We start from the raw sequence: 19,477 nt of genomic DNA on the forward strand, positions 1-19,477 counted from the left end.
GGCTGGTGGCAAAAGTAGCCCAGGCTGGCTTGTTTGCTGAGTGGAGAGAGGCCAGACTGGAGGCCAGCTAAGACACTTAGGCGGGATTAATGTGTTAATTACAGAAAGGATTAGAAGGTGAGAGCACACGGAGGTCACCATAAACTCCTTGGAGATCCATCTCCCAGTACTGGGAAATCCCTCAGATGCCCCAAAGTCCTAGGGAGGCTCTCTCTTGTCGCCACCTTCCAAGCTTCCTTTGGAGTACTTGTATCACAGAATAGTAGAGTTGGAAGGGGCCTACAAGGCCATTGAGTCCAACCTCCTGCTCATTGCAGGAATCCACCTTCAAGCATCCCTGACAGATGTCTGTCCAGCTGCCTCTTGAATGCCACCAGTGTGGGAGAGGCCCGACCTCCCTAGGCCATTGGTTCCATTGTCGTACTGTTCTAAGAGTCAGGAAGTTTTTTCTGATGTCCTGCCAGAATCTGGCTTCCTGTAACTTGAGCCCCTTATTCCGTGTCCTGCATTCTGGGATGATTGAGAAGAGATCCTGGCCCTCTTCTGTGTGACAGCCTTTTAAGTATTTGAAGAATGCTATCATGTCTTTCCTCAATCTTCTTTTATCCAGGCTAAACATGCCCGGAAAAATGGGTGTTGTCTTATTTGAACAGAGTGAGGCTTTGTTCCCTGATGGGTAGAAGGAAATGGGGGTAGCCAGACCAGGCAGCAGGTTTTGCAAGCCATCGTTTTAGTGGTGTAACTTCATTTTTCACATAAGGAGAACCTGGCTGGATCAGATCCAACATGGTGCTGCCCAGATGTTTTGGATGACAGTTCCTAGTTTTCCTGATCATTGGTCATACTGGCTGGAACAAATGGGAGTTGTAGTCCAAAGCATCTGGATGGGACCAGGTCAGGGAAGGGGCTTGTTTCTCTCGTCCAGCACCCTCTATCCTGCAGGGGCCAGCCAGATACCTCTGGGAAGACTGTAAGCAGCAGGCGAAGGCTATGATGCTCGTGCCCTGTCGTTCCCTGACAACTGGCATTCAGGGCCATGGTGCCTCTGATCCTGGTATTAGCATATTGCTGTCATGACTAGTAGCCGTTGATTGCTTTATTCTCCACGAATTTCCCTGGACCATAAAAAGCAGCTGTCAAGTGGGGATTCTCTGGTAGGGTGGGAGAACTTGCTGAGATAAGTCAAGTTGCAGAATAAAGTATATGGGAGGGGAGGTGCAGGTTGGGGTGATCTGAGGTCTCGGAGCAGCTGATTTCCCCACAGCGCGGACACACACAGCCCACCGCCCTGTGCCTCTTTTGCTTACACTCTTCTCTGTGCAGATAACAAACCATTCTTCCTGTGCAAGAGATGGAGCTCAGGGGAGGGGAGGGGACTCATTTGGCCTTGAACCCGTGCCATTTCCCTGCCCCCTTTTATCACTGGTCTAGATGAGACTGAGAAGCCAAGCAACGGTAATCGCAAGAACGAGAGATAAGCGCCGCTTCCTTTGCTTGTCCAGTTTTGCCCTTCATGCTGAGGAAGGCACAGTTCAGGCCTGCAGAGCAAACAGTGTGTGTGCATGCAAGGGAACAGCAGCACATGGTTGTGGGTGCAAGAAGCTCTCTGCTGTGGGGACATGCTTCTCATCCCCAGAGCCTTCTTTTGCCCCTAGGCAGGCTTCTCTGACATTTCCTTCTACTGCAGGGTGGGCGGCTTGTGCCCGCCACATGCTTTGGCCTACAACACCCATTAACCCTAGCCAGCACAGCCAACGGCGAGGATATCTGAGAGAGCGCCTTCTCCCCTACCAACCTGCCCGGTCACTGAGGTCATCCGAGGGCATGCTCCTGGAGGTTCCACATAGACCCATCCTCCGATTGGAGTCCATCAGAGGAAGATCCTTCAGTGTGGTGGCCCCCCTCCTGTGAAATTCCCTGCCTCTGGAGATCAGGCAGGCGCCAACTTTGTATACCTTTCAGCGCCTCCTGAAAACATCATCATTCCAGGAAGCCTTTCCTTAATGACCAGCCACGGTTCACTGTACATTTTGTTTCTTTTAAAATCTATTTTAAAGTGTTTTATTCTGTTTTTATTTTATTTTATCTTGTACACTGCTCCGAAATTTTCAGTGGGGAGCGGTATATAAATATTGTAAATAAATAAATAAATCACGGGAGCTGTAGACCCAAACATTTGGAAGGCCACAAGTTGCCCATCCCTCTCTTACTGTGTGTCTCCCTCCTTTCCTTGTCCCTCTGCAGATGCTGGAGGGCTTTGTTAGAATGGCTGCGATCCAGAGCCAATCTGCAGGGTTCCTTAGCAACACCCCCCATCTCTTCCTCCTCCTCCTCCTCCTAGGGCACAGTGCCTGCCCTGCCCTGCTTCTACCTGGCGCCACTCTCCCCTGCCTTGCCCAGTGCACCCCTCCTGCTCACCCCCTCCCTCCTGGCATATTCTCTCCTGTCTGCCTGGTGCCATCTCTCACATGTGCTCCTATAAATAGCTGAGATTCTGCAGGTTGCTGTGGTGACAGTGGCTGGGTGAGAGATCCAGCTGGGTGTAATGGGGAGGGGCTGGTGCTGACAGGCTGTCAGGAGGGCAGACGATGAGGGGGGGCTTGCTTTTGCACCCGTTGGTTTCTGGGCTGGCCGGCCTTGCCCCGTCGGGGAGCCTTATGGAGCTCCGTATATTTTAGATCCCCCTGGACCTGGGGACTCTCATCTCTGGCTGAGAATGGGGGATCCTGATGTATTGGGGGACCCAACTCCGCTCTATTATTTCTTCCTCCCCCCATCACCACCCATGTTCTGTTCTCTTCACTTCCTCCTCCCCCCCGCCCTGGTTCTGTTTTCCAGGGGTGCCTTCTCAGAAGTGGTGCTGGCTGAAGAGAAGTCAACCCAGAAGCTGGTGGCCATCAAGTGCATTGCCAAGAAGGTGCTGGAAGGGAAGGAGAGCAGCATTGAGAATGAGATCGCTGTGCTACACAAGTGAGTGCTGCTGCTGTTTGTCTCCCTTCTCCTTCAACCGTCCAGATTCAGAAGAACAGCCGTTGCTGGATTGGACCACGAGTCTGTCTAGCCCAGCAGTGGCCAGTCCAATTGCCCCCGGAAACCTCACAAGCAGAGCAAGAGATGCTGATCTATGGTGCGGCCACACTTGGAACATTGTGTGCAGTACTGGTCACCGCACCTAAAAAGTGGATATTGTAGAACTGGAAAAGGGCAATTAAAATGATCAAGGGGCTGGCGCAACTCCCCTATAAGGAAAGGTTACAATGTCTGGGACTGTTGAGCTTAGAGAAAAGGCAAGTGAGGGGAGACACGATAGAGGGGTACAAAATTATGTGCAGCATGGAGAAAGTGGATAGGGAGACATTTCTCTCTCTCATTCTCACGATTCTAGAATCCAGTGGGATCATCCCATTAAGTTGATTGGTGGTAGATTCAGGATAGGTAAAAGGAAGTACTTCTTCATCATCATCATCATCATCATCATCATCAGTTTATTGTGCTAGCCGAAGGCCATGACAAATACATCCATAGAAAAGCATACAACTATAAAAGTACACAACAGTTTAAAATAACCAAGAGAACTATACAGACTACTTCTTCATACATCACATAGTTAAACGATGGAATTTGCCACCACAAGATGTAGTGATAGCCACCAATTTGGATGGCTTTAAAAGGACATTAGACAAATTTATGGGTAGAGGGTAGGCTGGGGAAGTCAGACAAAACTGGAGTACATTTAAGATCACACATCCTTGGGCTACTGCAAGGAATAAAATACTAGTTTTTACATCCTGGGACTTTATCTCTCCTTTTTACCAGGGTAGGTGGTGGGCAAGGTCTTCAGGGGTCAAGGTATACTGAGATATGAATCTTGGCTTGCAGAAATAAAGCATGCCCACTTCATCTGCATAACTTTCACAGGAGTTCCTAATGTTCTGTGTCTTGGTTTGTGTGAGTGCAACTGTAGAGGTATGCACATCAGTATGCCCCCATGTGCAGGAGAGCTCTTCCCTCGTACACAGCCATGTGGGCTACTAGCCTGGACCAATATATAAACCTCCTTGTATGTCAACAGCCCTCCGCACCATCCCCATGTACTCATAATTTCCTTATCCCCATATCTGAGCTGGGACAGCGGCCTTTCTGAAAATAGTCCAGGTTGGCACTGCACAGTGTGTCCTCGTGCCCAGAGCAATCCACATGACCGTTCCCGTGCCTTTCTCATGCTCAGCAAGAGTACCAAATTTGCATCCTCTGGCACAAGCAATAGACAAGGAAATCCTGGAGAAGTCGTTGCCATGTAAGGTGTCAACACTATATTGCTGGAGCCCATAGAGTTGTCCCGTTGGTGCTTCTGACACCCGCTCGTGAGCTCTGCGGCAGGCTCTGCAAAACAAGGGCAGGCTCTCGCTAAGTCCAGTATCAGTAGCCACCAATTGGGCGGTTGAAACTGGGAAGCGGAAAGTTCACTCAAAGAAGAGGAGCGTACAGATGTTCTAGAGCAGCTGTGGGCAACTCGTGGCTCTCCAGATGTTTGGCCTACAATTCTCATCATCCCTCACCATTGGCTAAGCTGGCTGGGGCTGATGAGAGTTGTAGGCCAAAGCATCTGGAGGGCTATACCTGATCCACTCCTGTTCTAGAAGCTAGTGCATTATTTCCCGAGTACCTTATTTCAAGAAAGAACCTTACTTCACTTTGGGTGGGAGAACAGGCTGAAGTAAAGTGCCCAAGAACAGTGTCTCCTTGTCCCCTGCCTCCTACTAACAACGCTTAGCACCAGCACATGATCTGGATAGTAAAGGTGCTTCCATACATAGTCTAGGTTCACCATCCTTGTCCACTCACTTTTTCCAGTGAATACAAATTATGCCATTGCCAAATTGTTGCAGCCCCGTGGTGTTTTTCATTTTTTCCTTTTCAGGCTTGATTTTTGGCTGCTTTAAAGAAAAATAATTGGAATGAAAGTGCATCACCAGCCCTTCCAGAGTGCACCGGCAAAATACTGTGGAGGCTTTTCAGGGATACTATAGTTTTAATTAAAAGCTCCCTGCTTGCACCTTCTGCTTTTAATGCTTCCCGTTGGGCATGACAGTGGATTACTGATTAATTTCCCCTGAATTGCCTCTTGAATAACCTCTCAATTATCCCATTAATGTCAGTTTCTGTCCCCACATGGTGGTGGGGAGACTTCAATTACTGGCTTGCTTTCATTATTTCTGTCCACCCCCCATCCTGTTTTTTCTATAGCGAAATAGTTATAGCTTCCTATTGATTACTACCAGTGACCTCGGCACAGCTCTTATGCCTATGCTGTTTCGCTTTTTACAAAATCCATCTTTTTTTTTTCTACTTTAGAAGCTGAACCACTCATTGCAACTACTTACAAAGCCTCTTTAAAACTAAAGACAAAACTGTGGCTGATGCCAGCAAATTGGTTTGCGTAGGAATGCCCTGCTCCTTAAAAAAAAATGCTCCTGTTTTCCTGTGAGTTTTAAATCCTATGTCATATGAGCAGACTTCTGAGACCGGACTTCCCTGTCATCTCTTCTCCCCTGCAGCACCCCATGTGCCCCCTGATCTGCTCTGGAGGGTCTCCCAACCCTCCAGAACAGATTTGGGTGGTGCATTGGGAGTTTTAGGGAGGAGGAGAAATCTCCTCTGCCAGCAGTTTCCGTTCCGCTGCAGGAAAGACACCATTGGATTCAAGCCTATTTTTCTCCCTGTGTGCTTCCTCTAACATATAATGCTAATAATAATTAGCATTTAAATAGTCCTTCACATACATTGTCTCTGTAATCCTTCCAACAGCCCTACACTGTAGGTTTTATTATTTTTTCCCCTATTGACAATTGGAGGGGTTGTGGTGGAATGGCTTGAAGTTGAGAGACAGTAGTTTGCTTTATTTATTTATTTATTGCACTTATATACAGCTCCCAGGGCTCTCTGGGCGGTTCACAGAAATTCTAAAATTAAGATAAAAACGAGTATACAAAATTTAAAATTCTAAAACACAGAACATACACACATAAAGCATTAAAAACCGTTAAAAAAACACACTAAACATGTGGGTGATTAAGATGTGCCGCCATATGAAAGGTACCCGATGAGTTTGGAGCAGAGGCGAGATCTGAGCCTGGGAGATTCTGGCTCACACAGTTCTGTCTTAATAGCTGCTGTGCAAATCATGGGAGCCCTGTTTCTCCAATTAAAGAAGAAACTTTCGGTACACTCTCCTACAGTCGGGGCATTTGGGAAAGGGATGTTGTTGCACAACCGATGCGGTTTGTGGCTAGCGCTAGGCAGGGCCAGCTCAAGACATTTTGCTGCCTGAGGTGAAGAACAAAATGGCGCCCCCTCCAATTCAATGTAGAAAACCGTTTCTTCAAGACTGAACATCTTTCTTCAGCACCAACAATGGGACAGCATCCTCTGCCACACCTGAAGGCAGCAGGCTAGCTTAGGGGGTGTAGGGAAAACCACATGGCACACAATTTCCTCCTCCCAACACCTTGCTGCTGCCTCCCAGCATTTGCCGCCTGAGGCAACCACCTCACTTTGCTTAATGGTAGGGCCGGCCCTGATGCTAGGATGTTATCTGGGCCTGTTAAAGTAGCCTTGCCCAGAGGAGAAACTGGGACGTTGTAGAACGTTAGCTTTTTGAGTCAAGGCATGGCCATCTGCACCCTTTCCTCAATGAAACGTCCTCTCTTTCTCTGGGCAGGATCAAGCACCCCAACATCGTGGCTCTGGATGACATCTATGAGAGTGGGGGACATCTCTACCTCATCATGCAGCTGTGAGTAGGATGACTGGGAACGAGAAGCCCCACTTTGGGAAGCGAGGGAGGACTACAGCGTGGCCTCGCCCTGGGCTTCCTGGCAAGTCACTGGGGCTTTTGGGAGCAGAGTTAATCCTGGCCACCCTCAGGACAGCAGACCTCACCAGTGGTCTTCCTCCCCGCTGTAGGGTCTCAGGCGGAGAACTTTTTGACCGGATTGTGGAGAAGGGGTTTTATACCGAGCGGGATGCCAGCCAGCTCATCCGACAGATCCTCGACGCTGTCAAATACCTGCATGACATGGGCATCGTACACCGCGACCTCAAGGTGTGTGTGTGCCCCTCTGTTCATGTGCACAAATGGCTGCTTGCTGGGGTCAAAGCAGACAAGACGCCATTTGTGCGGTTGGCAATGATGTGAATGGCTTTTGAAAAGTAAATAGCAGGCGTGAACAGTAAATAGCTCTAGTGATGAGGACTCTGGTGGTAGCGGTGGGGGTCATGAGCTTTAATCTGCTGCTGCTGCTCTAATCCGGATTGGGCCCTCCATATCTGCTCTTTGCATTGGAGGGAAAACTTCCATTTGTTTTTCGTCCATTACAAATAACAGGCTTGGTCTCCCCTAACCGTCTGATCAGGATTGGGACTGTGGCAGAGGGCAAAGGATTAAATCCCCTCTGCATCATCATCCCAAGCCAAAATGGAGGGCCGGTGCTTGGTGTTTACTATTACAAAAAAAAACATACATGCAATTGCTGGCTGTGTGAGTTTATTGGCCCTCATCCAGCCCATTACTGAGTTTAGACACTGATCTAGGACTTGCACAGCCTCTCCTGATTCAGAATTCACAGGGAGATAGAGCTGTGTGTCATCAGCAAATCTCCTAATGACCACCCCCAAAGGCTTCATACAGATTTAAACAACATTGGGGACAAGATGGTGCCCTACGGTACCCCATAGCTTAATTGCCAAGAGGGCGAGAAATGACCAATTGTGCCTTTGAATTTATTTATTTATTATTACATTTCTATACCGCCCAATAGCCGTTGCTCTCTGGGCGGTTCACTTTGAACTGTTAGTCACAGAGCCGACAAGAAGGGAGATGATAGTTGGTTTAGTACTGAGCAAGGCCAGGATGTGGTTAAAGATGTAAATGTTACTGAACCACTTGGAAACAGTGACCACAACACTGCATGTAGGCAGGTGGGGAACTGCCTAGAAAACCCTACACAGCTGCATGTAATTTCAGACCTGGGCATCTCTGCAGTCCAGCCCAATGGGGCCAAGAATTGGGTGCTCTTTTTGATGTGTTTGAATGATTTCACTACCGGTTTAGCAACAACTTTGAGAGGTCCTTTTCAGTGGTCCCCCCCCCCAATTATGGAATGATCTCCCAATGAGGCTCGCCTGGCACCAACATTCTTTTCGGCACCAGGTCAAGACTTTTCTCTTCTCCCAGGCATTTAACAACATATGCTAAGTTTTTTTTAATGGACCCCAGAACTGTTGTTGTTTAAATGGATACTGTTGTTTTTATATTTTTGATGGTTTTAAATTTTGTATACTTTTTAAGGTTCACTGTTTTTAACTTTTGTAAACCGCCCAGAGAGCTTCGGCTATGGGGCGGTATATACATTTCATAAATAAATAAATAAATAAACATTGGGAGGTTCTTATGGCAGGAGTAGCTGCTATTCACCTCATTCTATTAAAAAAGGATGTACAAGTAAGTTCCTCTGTCCGTTCAGTCAGAAGAGATGTCACTCAAACTGTTTGTGGCCAGTCTGAGGAAGTCTCTGGCCTGGCTTTCCTTCTCCATCTTTTTGCCTTTTAAAGCAGAAAGTATTTGCTGCAGTAATGATACTTCTTTGGGCATACGTTGTTGTTCGTTCCAGCTGGAAAAATATAAATCAGGGTGTATGTTGAGGTGGGGGAGAACAGCTGCTTTTACCTCATCTGGGCAGGACAAAAAGAGAGTAGGATTCTTACCAGCTTTGCACGCTTTGGATCTTTCTGCAAAGTAAGAAAAAGTCCCTCAGACTGAAATGACAAGTTTGGTCACAGAGTCGGATCTGGGAAATATTGACCCAGCCAGTATAGTTATAGTTCTATGGTTGACCAGTGATTATTTTATTGTGTTTTTGTTCTATATTTTTATGGTTATATTATTGTTATTGCTGTTATTTTGTTTGCTTTGATAGTTCACTGGAAAGCAGTATATAAATCTGTGTAATAAATAAATAAATAAATAAAATAATAAATACTTTGGTCAGCAGCAGAGTGAGTGGAGTGAGGATCCTTTATTTATGACATTTATAAATCATTCCCTTCACCTACTAGGTGCCCAAGGCGGTTTACATTAAATATATTATAAAACCCATGGAGGGGTAAAATAAATCATACCATAAAATAAAAATTTGAGAATGGTGTAAAATATTGTAGAGCATTAAAAATCTCATGGAACAGAACAGTCTTTATTGCCCATCTAAAGGAAAATAAGAAAGGAGCCTACTTTACCTCCCTCGGGAGGGAATTCCACAATTAGGGTGTTGCTACTGAAAAGGCCTTGTCTCGAGGACTCACCAAACTAGATAGTGGGGCATGTAACATAAATTATATTTGTAAGGAAGTGGTCCTTCAGATATCCAGGCCTCAAACCATTTAGGGACAGCAGACAGCATGCAGGTGTTTAATTCTTCTCCTGTCCGGTCCTTCCTTGTGCCCTGCTGCAAACCCCTCTAACACCACCCCAGCTAACTTTCCCTGCCCTGCAGCAAACATGAGTCCAAAATCTTAGCTGGGGAAAAAATGGATGGAAGGAAGGGCTTGCAGGAGGACTATGGCAGGCAGGAAAAAGAGTAGCTCTGCCCACTGCTCCTCTGCTGCAGAACTCTCCTCCCTCCATCATAGGTGGTAGGTGCAGAGTGTGGGAAGCCACTACCCACACTCACCCTTGCGCTGACGCCGTGTCAGTGCGAAACGGGTCAAGAAGCCTTCAGGGGGGGAAATTATCCTTTAGCGCACGAGTCCAGCCTCTTGACAAATTCTTCTATCCTTATCTTTTTTCCCCTTTGGACACTCCAGACCGGTTTAGCAGGTTGGAAACGCCGACCTGGTTTGCCACTCTGAGCTCATTTTTATCTAATCCTTTTGTGGTTAGATCCTTGTGGTTGTGCCAGCCATTGATATTTAAACAATGGCCAGATATTGGTTTTGGCGATCAGAAAATGGCATCCTGTTTGGAATCTGCTGTGAGGTTGGCCTTGTTTTGTGGAAAACAGGAACGCAAATGGTGCGTCATTGTTGGTTTTCAAATGAATGTACGTTTTGAGCCTCACGACCAAGGTTGCGTTGATTTGTCCGGAATCCATTACATTTGTCTTTGGGATCCTTCTTGTCAAATACTGACCCATAGAACTCATGTTGTATAGATGCTGAAATGGGAAGGAAGGAAAGAGAAGGGAAAGCACCCAAGCAGGAATAAAAAGAGGACTCAAAGTTGCACTGAGAGCAATGCATTCAGGCCTGGTGCATTTCAAGGCTCACGGACTTTATCTCTGAAAAGCAGGAAAGTTGAACCTCTTTCAGCTCAAGGGCTGAATTCCATTTCAGAGAAGTTCTTGGAGCCAAAAGGGATGGTGCCAAAATACCAAAAAAAAGCATATTATAGCTTAAAGATCTTATCGCCAGTAACTAAGCCTTAGAGGAGGCATTTCAACCTTTTGGAATGGGGGAAAAATTGCGCCATAGGCCAGGAAAGCATGAAATGATTGGCAGTCTGGAAAGTGGGCGAGACCAGGGAAAGGGGGTGTGGCCATCTGGGAACCCCTAGAGCAGCGGTTCTCAACCTGTGGGTCGGGACCCCTTTGGGGGTCGAATGACCCTTTCACAGGGGTCACCTAAGACCATCGGAAAACACATATTTCCGATGGTCTTAGGAAACTGTATTGAGTGAACTATGTCATGTATCATCTTTTGTATTATTAAAGCTATTGTTATGTATTATTTTCATTAGCAAACCATCCCATGACAATGGATCGTGTAGAGAAGAACGAAAATAATTTTATGGTTGGGGGTCACCACAACATGAGGAACTGTATTAAAGGGTCGTGGCATTAGGAAGGTTGAGAACCACTGCCCTAGAGGGTCCAGAGTAGGAGGTGCACTAGATGCGGCCTGCGGGCCTGAGGTCCAAAGCCCATGTCTCCAAGAGGTTAGGGATGCTTCCAGGCAGACGGCACTTAGTGCTATCAATCAGAAAGAATTGTGCAGCAACTGGCTTCCCCCGCCCCCTTGTTCAGACAACACGCTTAGCCATGGTTAGGCCGCTAACCCTTTTGCAGCAAATGGTTAGTGAGCATGTTTAAACCGTGGTTATATAGCCATTATGGCTAGGAATGGTTCACATGACTAAGTCATGGTTCACACAACACGCTATGTCATAATGTTTGGCTCAAAATGCTTAACCACCGTGGCTTAGTGTGTTGTCTGAACAGGGTCTTTCTGGTATTAAAAAAAGATGAGAAAAGTGATGGGAAAACACAGGAGAGTTATAAGTGAAAGGCAGCATTGTCTGAACACCAGCACCAACCCCCTTAAAATTCTGTGAAGTAGGCAGGGCACCGGTGCAATAAAACCTTGTCTGGAAGCACCTTAGGACAGCTGCTGCTTGAAGAGTCTTACTACTTGAAACATCTTGGGCTTTAATATATTTTTCTCACTGCACCGTTTGAGGTCTTCTTTCCTTTTCATTCGGTAGATCAAATGATAAATTGATCCGTCAGATGTATCCCAATTAATTTAGGTATGTTTTTTTGCACCCCAAGACTTGTGGTTATCCACTGTAAGGATACAAACTATAGAGAAAGAAATGATCACCCGTGCATTTGCCAGAAATAGTTGATTTAATTATTTTATGCTGCATGTTTAATGCATAAACTGGTTTACAATCTTAAACCTCACATTCATTCTCCAAATGTTCCTTAGAAGGAAGTTATTTCCCTGTTCCCATTTAGATACGAAACTGAGATTGAAAGTGACTTGCTCAAGGCTACTCAATGTTCCTATTGCCAGATAGGGAACTGAATTAATCTTCCCCATTTTATTGCATTTTATTTAACATTATTCAGAATAAATACTTTACCATGATACAAGAAACAAACATGACCTTGACAGAAGTGAGTTACAATCTAAAAACACACTTACCTGTGAGTAAGTCTCATGGAACTCAGTGGGACTTGCTTCTGAGTACCATGCATAGGATTCCACTGTCAGTTACTTACAAATCTATATCTAGCTATCTGTCCTCTGGTCCACAATTCTGATATCTGTTTCAGGATTTCTTCAAAGTACTTTTTAGTGCTGGGAATGCCTGGTAGCATCACGTCAGAGCATTTGGTCGGGAATCATTTAGTGTGCTTTAATAGCTCGGACTGTTGCAGTTCGCTCTTGTGGAAATGTTTTCTTAGCTGAACCTTTTTTAAGTGGTGGAGCTTTCTGGCGGTAAGGTGGAAAGAACTTCTAGTTCTGGTATTTTTCTTTGTTGGTTGACCAAGCCTCTGAAACCACAGGACGAGTTTTCTCTTTTTCCCCTGTTTATGTAATTGTACTTCCATTGTGAGCAGTGAGATTTCAGGAAACCTGAGTCACATGGATTCCGCGACCTGCAGGCGTCTATACTCAAAACCATGTGTCTACACTCAAAACCATGTAACTAGCATAGCTTTCCTTTCTCTCTCTTCTCCCCCACCCCTCACTTCTCCACCTCAAAGAACTTGAGAACTCTGGGAGGATCTAGTGATGTTTAACACGCAAGAGCTTTGGCTATTGGGCGGTATAAAAATGTAATAAATAAATAAATAAATAAATTCTGAGTACCCTCAAAAATGTATTCTGGTGGGTTTCTTTCCAAAAACAATGTTTACTTTATTATGGCAGGGCAGGCACCAGGTTTCAGAAGTATCTTGAGCAGATTGCAGCATAAATCTGTGCCTTTTATTATATGCATTTTGTATACTTATTTTCCATATTCTGCTTTGGTCCAAGCTGATCTCTGTCCCTTAATTTTTGTACGACGGGCTATTACGTTTGGGTTTAAGAAATAGAAACACCTTTTTCCCCTACTGTCTTGAAGATTTCTTTGTGCATCTTTACTTTGAGCTCATTGTGTAGGCCGACATATTAGGTGTTAAATCCTGTTAATTCTGTCTCCCTGCTTTCCTCTTGCTCCTCATCCCGGGCAGCCCGAAAACCTGCTCTATTACAGCCTGGATGAAGACTCCAAGATCATGATTAGTGACTTTGGGCTGTCAAAGATAGAAGGCTCAGGCAGTGTCATGTCTACAGCATGTGGAACTCCTGGTTATGTGGGTGAGCTACAGAGGTTTATGGTTTTTCCTCTCCCTGTGGTCTTCTAAATATTGTTGGACTGCAGATCCAATCACCCCTTACTGATGGCCATGTTGGCTGGGGTTGATGGGAGTTGGGAGTTCAACATCATCCAGAAGGCGCTTATCATGACAATTATTATAGCCATGCCCCTAAGGAGAGTCCAAAAATTGATCCATGTCAATGAACCAGTTCTAACAGTTTTCATCTCCGTCAGGAGCAGTTTTTTTGCAAAGTTAATTGGCCTTAATTGCCCATTCTATTCAAGGCTACTCCAAAATATCATACACACACACACACACACACACACACACACACTTCAAAGTTAGGAGTTAGTTGGTCATGCCATTTTGACTTCCTTCCCATTGACTGATTCTCACAAAACACACTTCATTGGAAAGCTTTTCACACACAGATTCCACTAATAACAATGATTTTCACTATAATTCAACAGTGGAAGTTTATTTATGTCCATAAACCTTTTTTTTTAAAGAATTAGGCTACCTTCTATAACAATGTACTATGAAGTTATATTTTTAATATCAAATAAAGTCAATTATAATTACAACAAACATAATTAAATGCAAATTGGAGCAAAGTGAAATATGAACACAAAAGAAGTGTCTTTACATCTTTATAAATACAGGTGAAGGCCAATGATATACCAGTAACATAAAGCTTGCAAACAAATCATGAAGTGCTTAAGACACCTACAGTTAAAAGTAACCTAGTCAAAGTTTAATTATTACTCAGAAAGAAAGTCTTTAACTGTTAAATTTAATGAAATAGCACTTAAAAGTACACCTTTATAAATACAGGTCCGTGCCAAAGTACAGTGATGTGCCAGTAACATACAGCCTGTAAACAAATCATAAAGGCATTAAGAGACACCTACAATTAAAAGTAACACAGTAAAAGTTTAGTTAAACCTTTACTTAGATTTTATTTTTCTCCGCGAACTGTATTCATAGGTATAACTGGTTTTGCATTACAATAGGGGTAGGTCACAACTATATTTTGTTGCTGGAAACTCCATCCTTCCACCCATAGCTACTATGAGGATTGCAGTTAAGTTCCAAGGGATGTCTGAGGGGGTGGAAGATGATGTCATAGAATCATAGAAGAGTAGAGTTGGAAGGGGCCTATAAAGCCATCCAGTCCAACTCCCTACTCAATGCAGGAATCCACCTTAAAGCATACGTGACGGATGGTTGTCCAGCTGCCTCTTGAAGGCCTTTCGTGTGGGAGAGCCCACGACCTCCCTAGGCCATTGGTTCCATTGTCATATTGCTCTAACAGTCAGGAAGTTTTTCCTGATGTCCAGCTGGAATCTGGCTTCCTGTAACTTGAGCCCGTTATTCCGTGTCCTGCACTCTGGGAGGATCTAGAAGAGATCCTGGCCCTCTTCTGTGTGACAACCTTTTAAGTGCTATCATGTCTCCCCTCAATCTTCTCTTCTCCAGGCTAAACATGCCCAGTTTCATGGGTTATGTTTGTCAAGAGGTAACATTAGTGGCTATAGGATTTTTTCAGTTGCTAATGGTGACATTCTCCCCCCCTCCCTCCCCTTTGATCTCGTCCAGCTCCTGAGGTATTGGCACAGAAGCCTTACAGCAAAGCTGTGGATTGCTGGTCTATCGGAGTCATCGCCTACATCTTGTACGTATTGACTTGAAGTGGGAGACAGATAGGGAGATGGGGGGTTCTCCTGTCCCCCTGAATGTATTTCTGACAAGGAGGTCCTATAGAGCTAAATGTTGGACGATGTCTTGACCCTTTGCCCCTCCAGGGTATTTCCGGCGCCACATTCACTTCACTGCTCTGCCTGTTCATTTGGGTCTTTCATTGCTCCTTTGTTTATGGCTTGAGAAACTTTATAATATGCCCCCTTGCCCACCCCCCACATACCCCTTTTGAGATTTCCACAGGCACGCCTCAATGTATCTTCTCACAGTAAGAGCTAGAAACACCTTGTTGTTTTGAAATGAAAGCTGATGCTGAGTTCTGCACCCAGTACAAAACTCTGAATCTCTATGGCATCATTACAGCCAAGGTCGCTTGCTAGGCCCTTCTCTGGTGATGGTGACTGTACCTTTGAAATCCATGGGGATGTTGGGAGTTGCCGGCCAAAACTTCTCGAAGGCTGCAAGTTGCCCACTCAGTTGAATTTTAAATTTGCCTTTTAATAATGTATTAGCTTTAAGTGTTTTAATTAGGTATATGATGTTTGCATTTGTGTTGTACCCACCTTGATCCAGAGGGAGAGGCGAGTAACTATTATTATTATTATTATTATTATTATTATTATTATTATTATTATTATTATTATTATTATTATTTGCTCTGAGGTGCTGATGAGTTGGAAAGCATTGCATCTCCCACTGCACCTTCCTCTAGTATTGGTTCGCTGACCAACCGTCTTTCTCCCTCAGTGTGGCTAAGAGGACATTACTCTTTCAGCAGCGGAGGAAGGGTGTAAGAAGACTGGCGATGAATAGAGTAGGAGGTTCAGCAGTCTTGCTTGGTTACCTCAGTGTAGGCCCTGTCTCCGCATGAAGGCCTGGCAACCCAAATAAACACAGCCCTGCCTCTCTCTTTCTATTGCCACTGTGTATCTACCTGTCTAAACTCCAGATCTGGAAATAACCTGCTTTGTTTATCTCTCTCCTTCCCCCATGCATTCATCTCACTCCTCCACACTGTTCCACCTCTTCCTAGGTCACACTTCCCTCCCCCCCCCAAAACCTGGGATGTACCCTCGGGCCTTCTAGTCACATGAGCCCTGTCCCCACTCTCTCCTCTCAGATTGTGTGGCTACCCCCCGTTTTACGATGAGAATGACACAAAGCTCTTTGAGCAGATCCTGAAGGCCGAGTATGAATTTGATTCGCCCTACTGGGATGACATCTCAGAATCAGGTGAGGGACAGAAATCATGGTGTCTCTTGAGTGGTGGGATCAAGTAGAGCTGGGCTGCTGGGGGTGGGCAGCGGTTGTACAGCTCACTCACTCACATTCTCTCTGCTCCTAGCCAAAGATTTCATTCAGCATTTGATGGAGAGGGACTCCAAGAAGCGCTTCACCTGTGAGCAGGCACTACAACACCCATGGTAAGGGGGAATTCAAATCCCATCAGCCATTTGGCTTTGAACAAGTCTTTGTCTCTTCTTGTGTTTGTAAAATGGGAAAATTGAGCTGCAATCCTGTCCCGCTTCCTTGGTAGTGAGCCTCATTGAACTCAATGGGACTTACTTCTGAGTAGACATGTATAGGAGTGTACCGCCCATGTCCTATCTCATAGGGACTGAATATGAAAGACTGGCTCAATGGGGAAAGGGCCGTAGCTCGGTTGCAAAGGCTACGTTTGTTATGCAGAAGGCCCCATGTTCAATATCTGGTCTCCTCAGCTGCAAGGGGATCTCCAGGGACAGCAGCAGTGCTCTCAGGGCAGGACTTTAGCGTGGATGTCCAGGGCTCCACTCAGCAGAACTAGCAGGAGGAGCCCCCAAAAGTAGCAGGGCTGGCTTAATGCATTTTGAAACAAGTCAAGTAATTCACCTCACCATACAAAGACACCCCCTGACCCTGTAAGACCAACATCGAGTCTAAACTCGGGGTGGGCAATTTGTGGCCTTCCAGATGTTTTGGCCTACAACTCACATCAGCCCTAGTCAGCTTTGGTGATTGTAAGCCTGTGGGCAGGGACGATTGTAAGAAATATTTTTGTAAGCTGCCTTGAGAGCCTTTTTGGCTAAAGGGCGGGATAAAAATCCTAAAAAAACTAAAAATAAGTAAATAAATGATGGAAATTGTACTCTAAAATGTCTGGAGAGACACAAGTTGACCACTGCTGGTGTAAACTTTCTTAACTGAACCGCTGGGTAGCAGCATTGGGAAGATAGCCACCAGTTTATCCGAGAACTGCGTAAGTGAGTCAAAATGACACATGTTCTGTATCTTTGGTGCAGTATGTGGATCTCTATTTCAGCATTCCCCAACTTGGAGCCCTCCAGACGTGTTGGACTGCAACTCCCGGGATGCCCCTGGCTGGGGAATGATGGGAGTCGCAGTCCAACAGATCTAGAGAGCACCAGTTTGGGGAAGGCTACTCAATGTTTCTTTTCTTTTTTTATCCCCACATTTCTGGGTTTGGGGCATGTAGCAGCTGTTTGCAATAGGAAAGGGCTCCAGTGATTTTTTGGTTTCAAATTTTGTATATTGATTTTTAATGTCTTAATCTTTTGTAAACTGCCCAGAGAGCTTCAGCTATGGGGCAGTATAGAAATGTAATAAATAGTAATAATAATAATAATAACAACTGCCGTGGGTGTTTATTTCTCTGTCTCTTTCCTGATTTTGGCTGTATCCCACCATGCCAAACCACTCAATCCGATTTTCCTCTCCTTGTCAGGATCGCTGGAGACACAGCATTGGATAAGAACATCCACCAGTCAGTCAGCGAGCAGATCAAAAAGAATTTCGCCAAGAGCAAGTGGAAGGTGAGGACGCTTCCTGCCACCCAGCAGTAGGGTGTTTTCACACGCGAGGCTTACATCTGTTTCTGCTCAAATTAGAACGCAACGCAAATGTTGGCTGGAATGCATGTTCAAAGTCTGACCCAGATTAAGAACATTCACATGTGGCATGACGAAGAGAGGCCCATGTGCACTTTTTAAAGTCTATCTCTACGGAACTGTATTGGTTTTCTACCCATTGAATCAGCATGACCTCCCTCAAAGAATCTTGGGGATTTCTGGTTTGCTGAAGGTGCTGAGAATGCTGTAAGACGAACCCTAGCCAGCCCCCTCGCAATCTACAGTTCCCAGGAATGCTCTAGAGAGAGAGAGGCCATAGGTCAGTAATAAGAGTACATGTTTTGGATGCATAAGGTCCCAGGTTCGATTCCTGGCATTGCCAGGCTCAGTTGAGAAAAGCTCCTTCCTGAAACTCTGGAGAGCCATTACTGTTGACAACACTGGGCTAGACGGACCCATGGTCTGACTCAATATAAGGCTGCTTCTGATGTTCATATTAAACCGGTTTAGGCCTATGGTGTGGATCAGAGTTCCCTAACCAGGCACCATCCGTATGGGTCTGGCTACAACTCCCATCATCTCCAGCCAGCATGGGCCAATAACCCTGCTGGCTGGGGAAGATGGGAGCTTGTGTCCAACCGATCAGGAGGTTGCCGGGCTGATGTAGATATACCTTTTAGTTACCCTGCTAAGAACAGGTATTCGCAGTCCCGACTTCCTCAGCACCAACTGCTGCCAGGAGTGAGCAGGGGAAAAGCAACAGCATTAATCTCAGTGTTTCTCTCATTTGCCACTCCATCTCCCCCATCCTGACACCTGTCTACTTTTTTTCCTGTCCTATGTAGCAAGCCTTCAATGCAACTGCTGTGGTAAGGCATATGAGGAAGCTACAACTTGGAACCAGCCAAGAGGGGCATAGTCAAGCCATGCAGGAGAGCAATGGTAAGAGGCCGGGTCGCATGGGATATTCCCCTCAGGGTACTGTGGTGACATCAGCGTAGCGCTGAAACAGAACTCCTCCTCAAAACTCCCCCCTGTGAATCTTGATGTCTAATATTGGCCCGCATTGAAGGCAGTGTTGGATACTTGGCAACATTTGATCTGCATTTGTGACCATTGATACTTGATGTGCTGACAAACCTTAAGCCTTTGAATTCTAAGGTAACATTTCACTTCTAGGAATCAAATGTTGCCTGACAGGTTTGATGTTCTTGCATTCAGAATCTCAGTGGCAAAGCTGAAAACAGTGACAGAAGCTGAATTCTCATGAAATCTTGTTTCCTCAATCCTGTCCCTGCTTTCCTATTAATACACACACACACTCTTTCAACAAAGTTCCAGGCTTTCCCCTCTGATTTTTCAATACATGTTTTTGGACAGAATGATTGCAAAAAGAGTATCACTAAACACTAGCAGTTTGAAAGGGGCATGAGTCGAGTGACCTGTGTAAAAGCAACTCTCCATTTCCTCATGAACTTGGAAATGAGGGGCTTCCATTCACTTCCAGTTTTGTCCCAGGAGTCACTGTTCAGCCTTTCCGAAGTTAGAAAATAAGGAGAGACTTTGATATTGACTTGGGCAGCTTCACTAATTATCGATATTCAAAACGTCCCTAAAGTTGGTGTTCCTCTTGGCTGATGATAGGATGGGTGGGCTTGGCAAGTGGGGGTCTGGGAGTAGGCTGGGAGTAAAGGAGGACACTGGGTCATTTTTGGAACTATAGGGGTCTAGTTGTATTTCTTTTTGTATTTTGTCTATCAAAATTAAATGTGTTAATTT

The 19,477-nt window shown here is 45.4% G+C and overlaps 1 protein-coding gene across 1 annotated transcript in view; it reads left to right on the top strand.

Moving 5' to 3' along the window:
* CAMK1 (calcium/calmodulin dependent protein kinase I) overlaps positions 1 to 19,477 on the top strand; it is a 30,951-nt gene that overhangs the window by 9,516 nt on the left and 1,958 nt on the right. The window contains exons 3-11 of the mRNA XM_063122239.1: positions 2,839 to 2,970; positions 6,722 to 6,796; positions 6,967 to 7,105; positions 13,020 to 13,146; positions 14,748 to 14,823; positions 15,970 to 16,082; positions 16,195 to 16,273; positions 17,575 to 17,662; positions 18,544 to 18,640. Of these exons, the coding sequence (XP_062978309.1) occupies positions 2,839 to 2,970; positions 6,722 to 6,796; positions 6,967 to 7,105; positions 13,020 to 13,146; positions 14,748 to 14,823; positions 15,970 to 16,082; positions 16,195 to 16,273; positions 17,575 to 17,662; positions 18,544 to 18,640 (926 nt within the window). The remainder of the gene's footprint in view (positions 1 to 2,838; positions 2,971 to 6,721; positions 6,797 to 6,966; positions 7,106 to 13,019; positions 13,147 to 14,747; positions 14,824 to 15,969; positions 16,083 to 16,194; positions 16,274 to 17,574; positions 17,663 to 18,543; positions 18,641 to 19,477) is intronic.

This window comes from Elgaria multicarinata, chromosome 3, assembly GCF_023053635.1.
Source record: "Elgaria multicarinata webbii isolate HBS135686 ecotype San Diego chromosome 3, rElgMul1.1.pri, whole genome shotgun sequence".
NCBI lineage: Eukaryota > Metazoa > Chordata > Lepidosauria > Squamata > Anguidae > Elgaria > Elgaria multicarinata.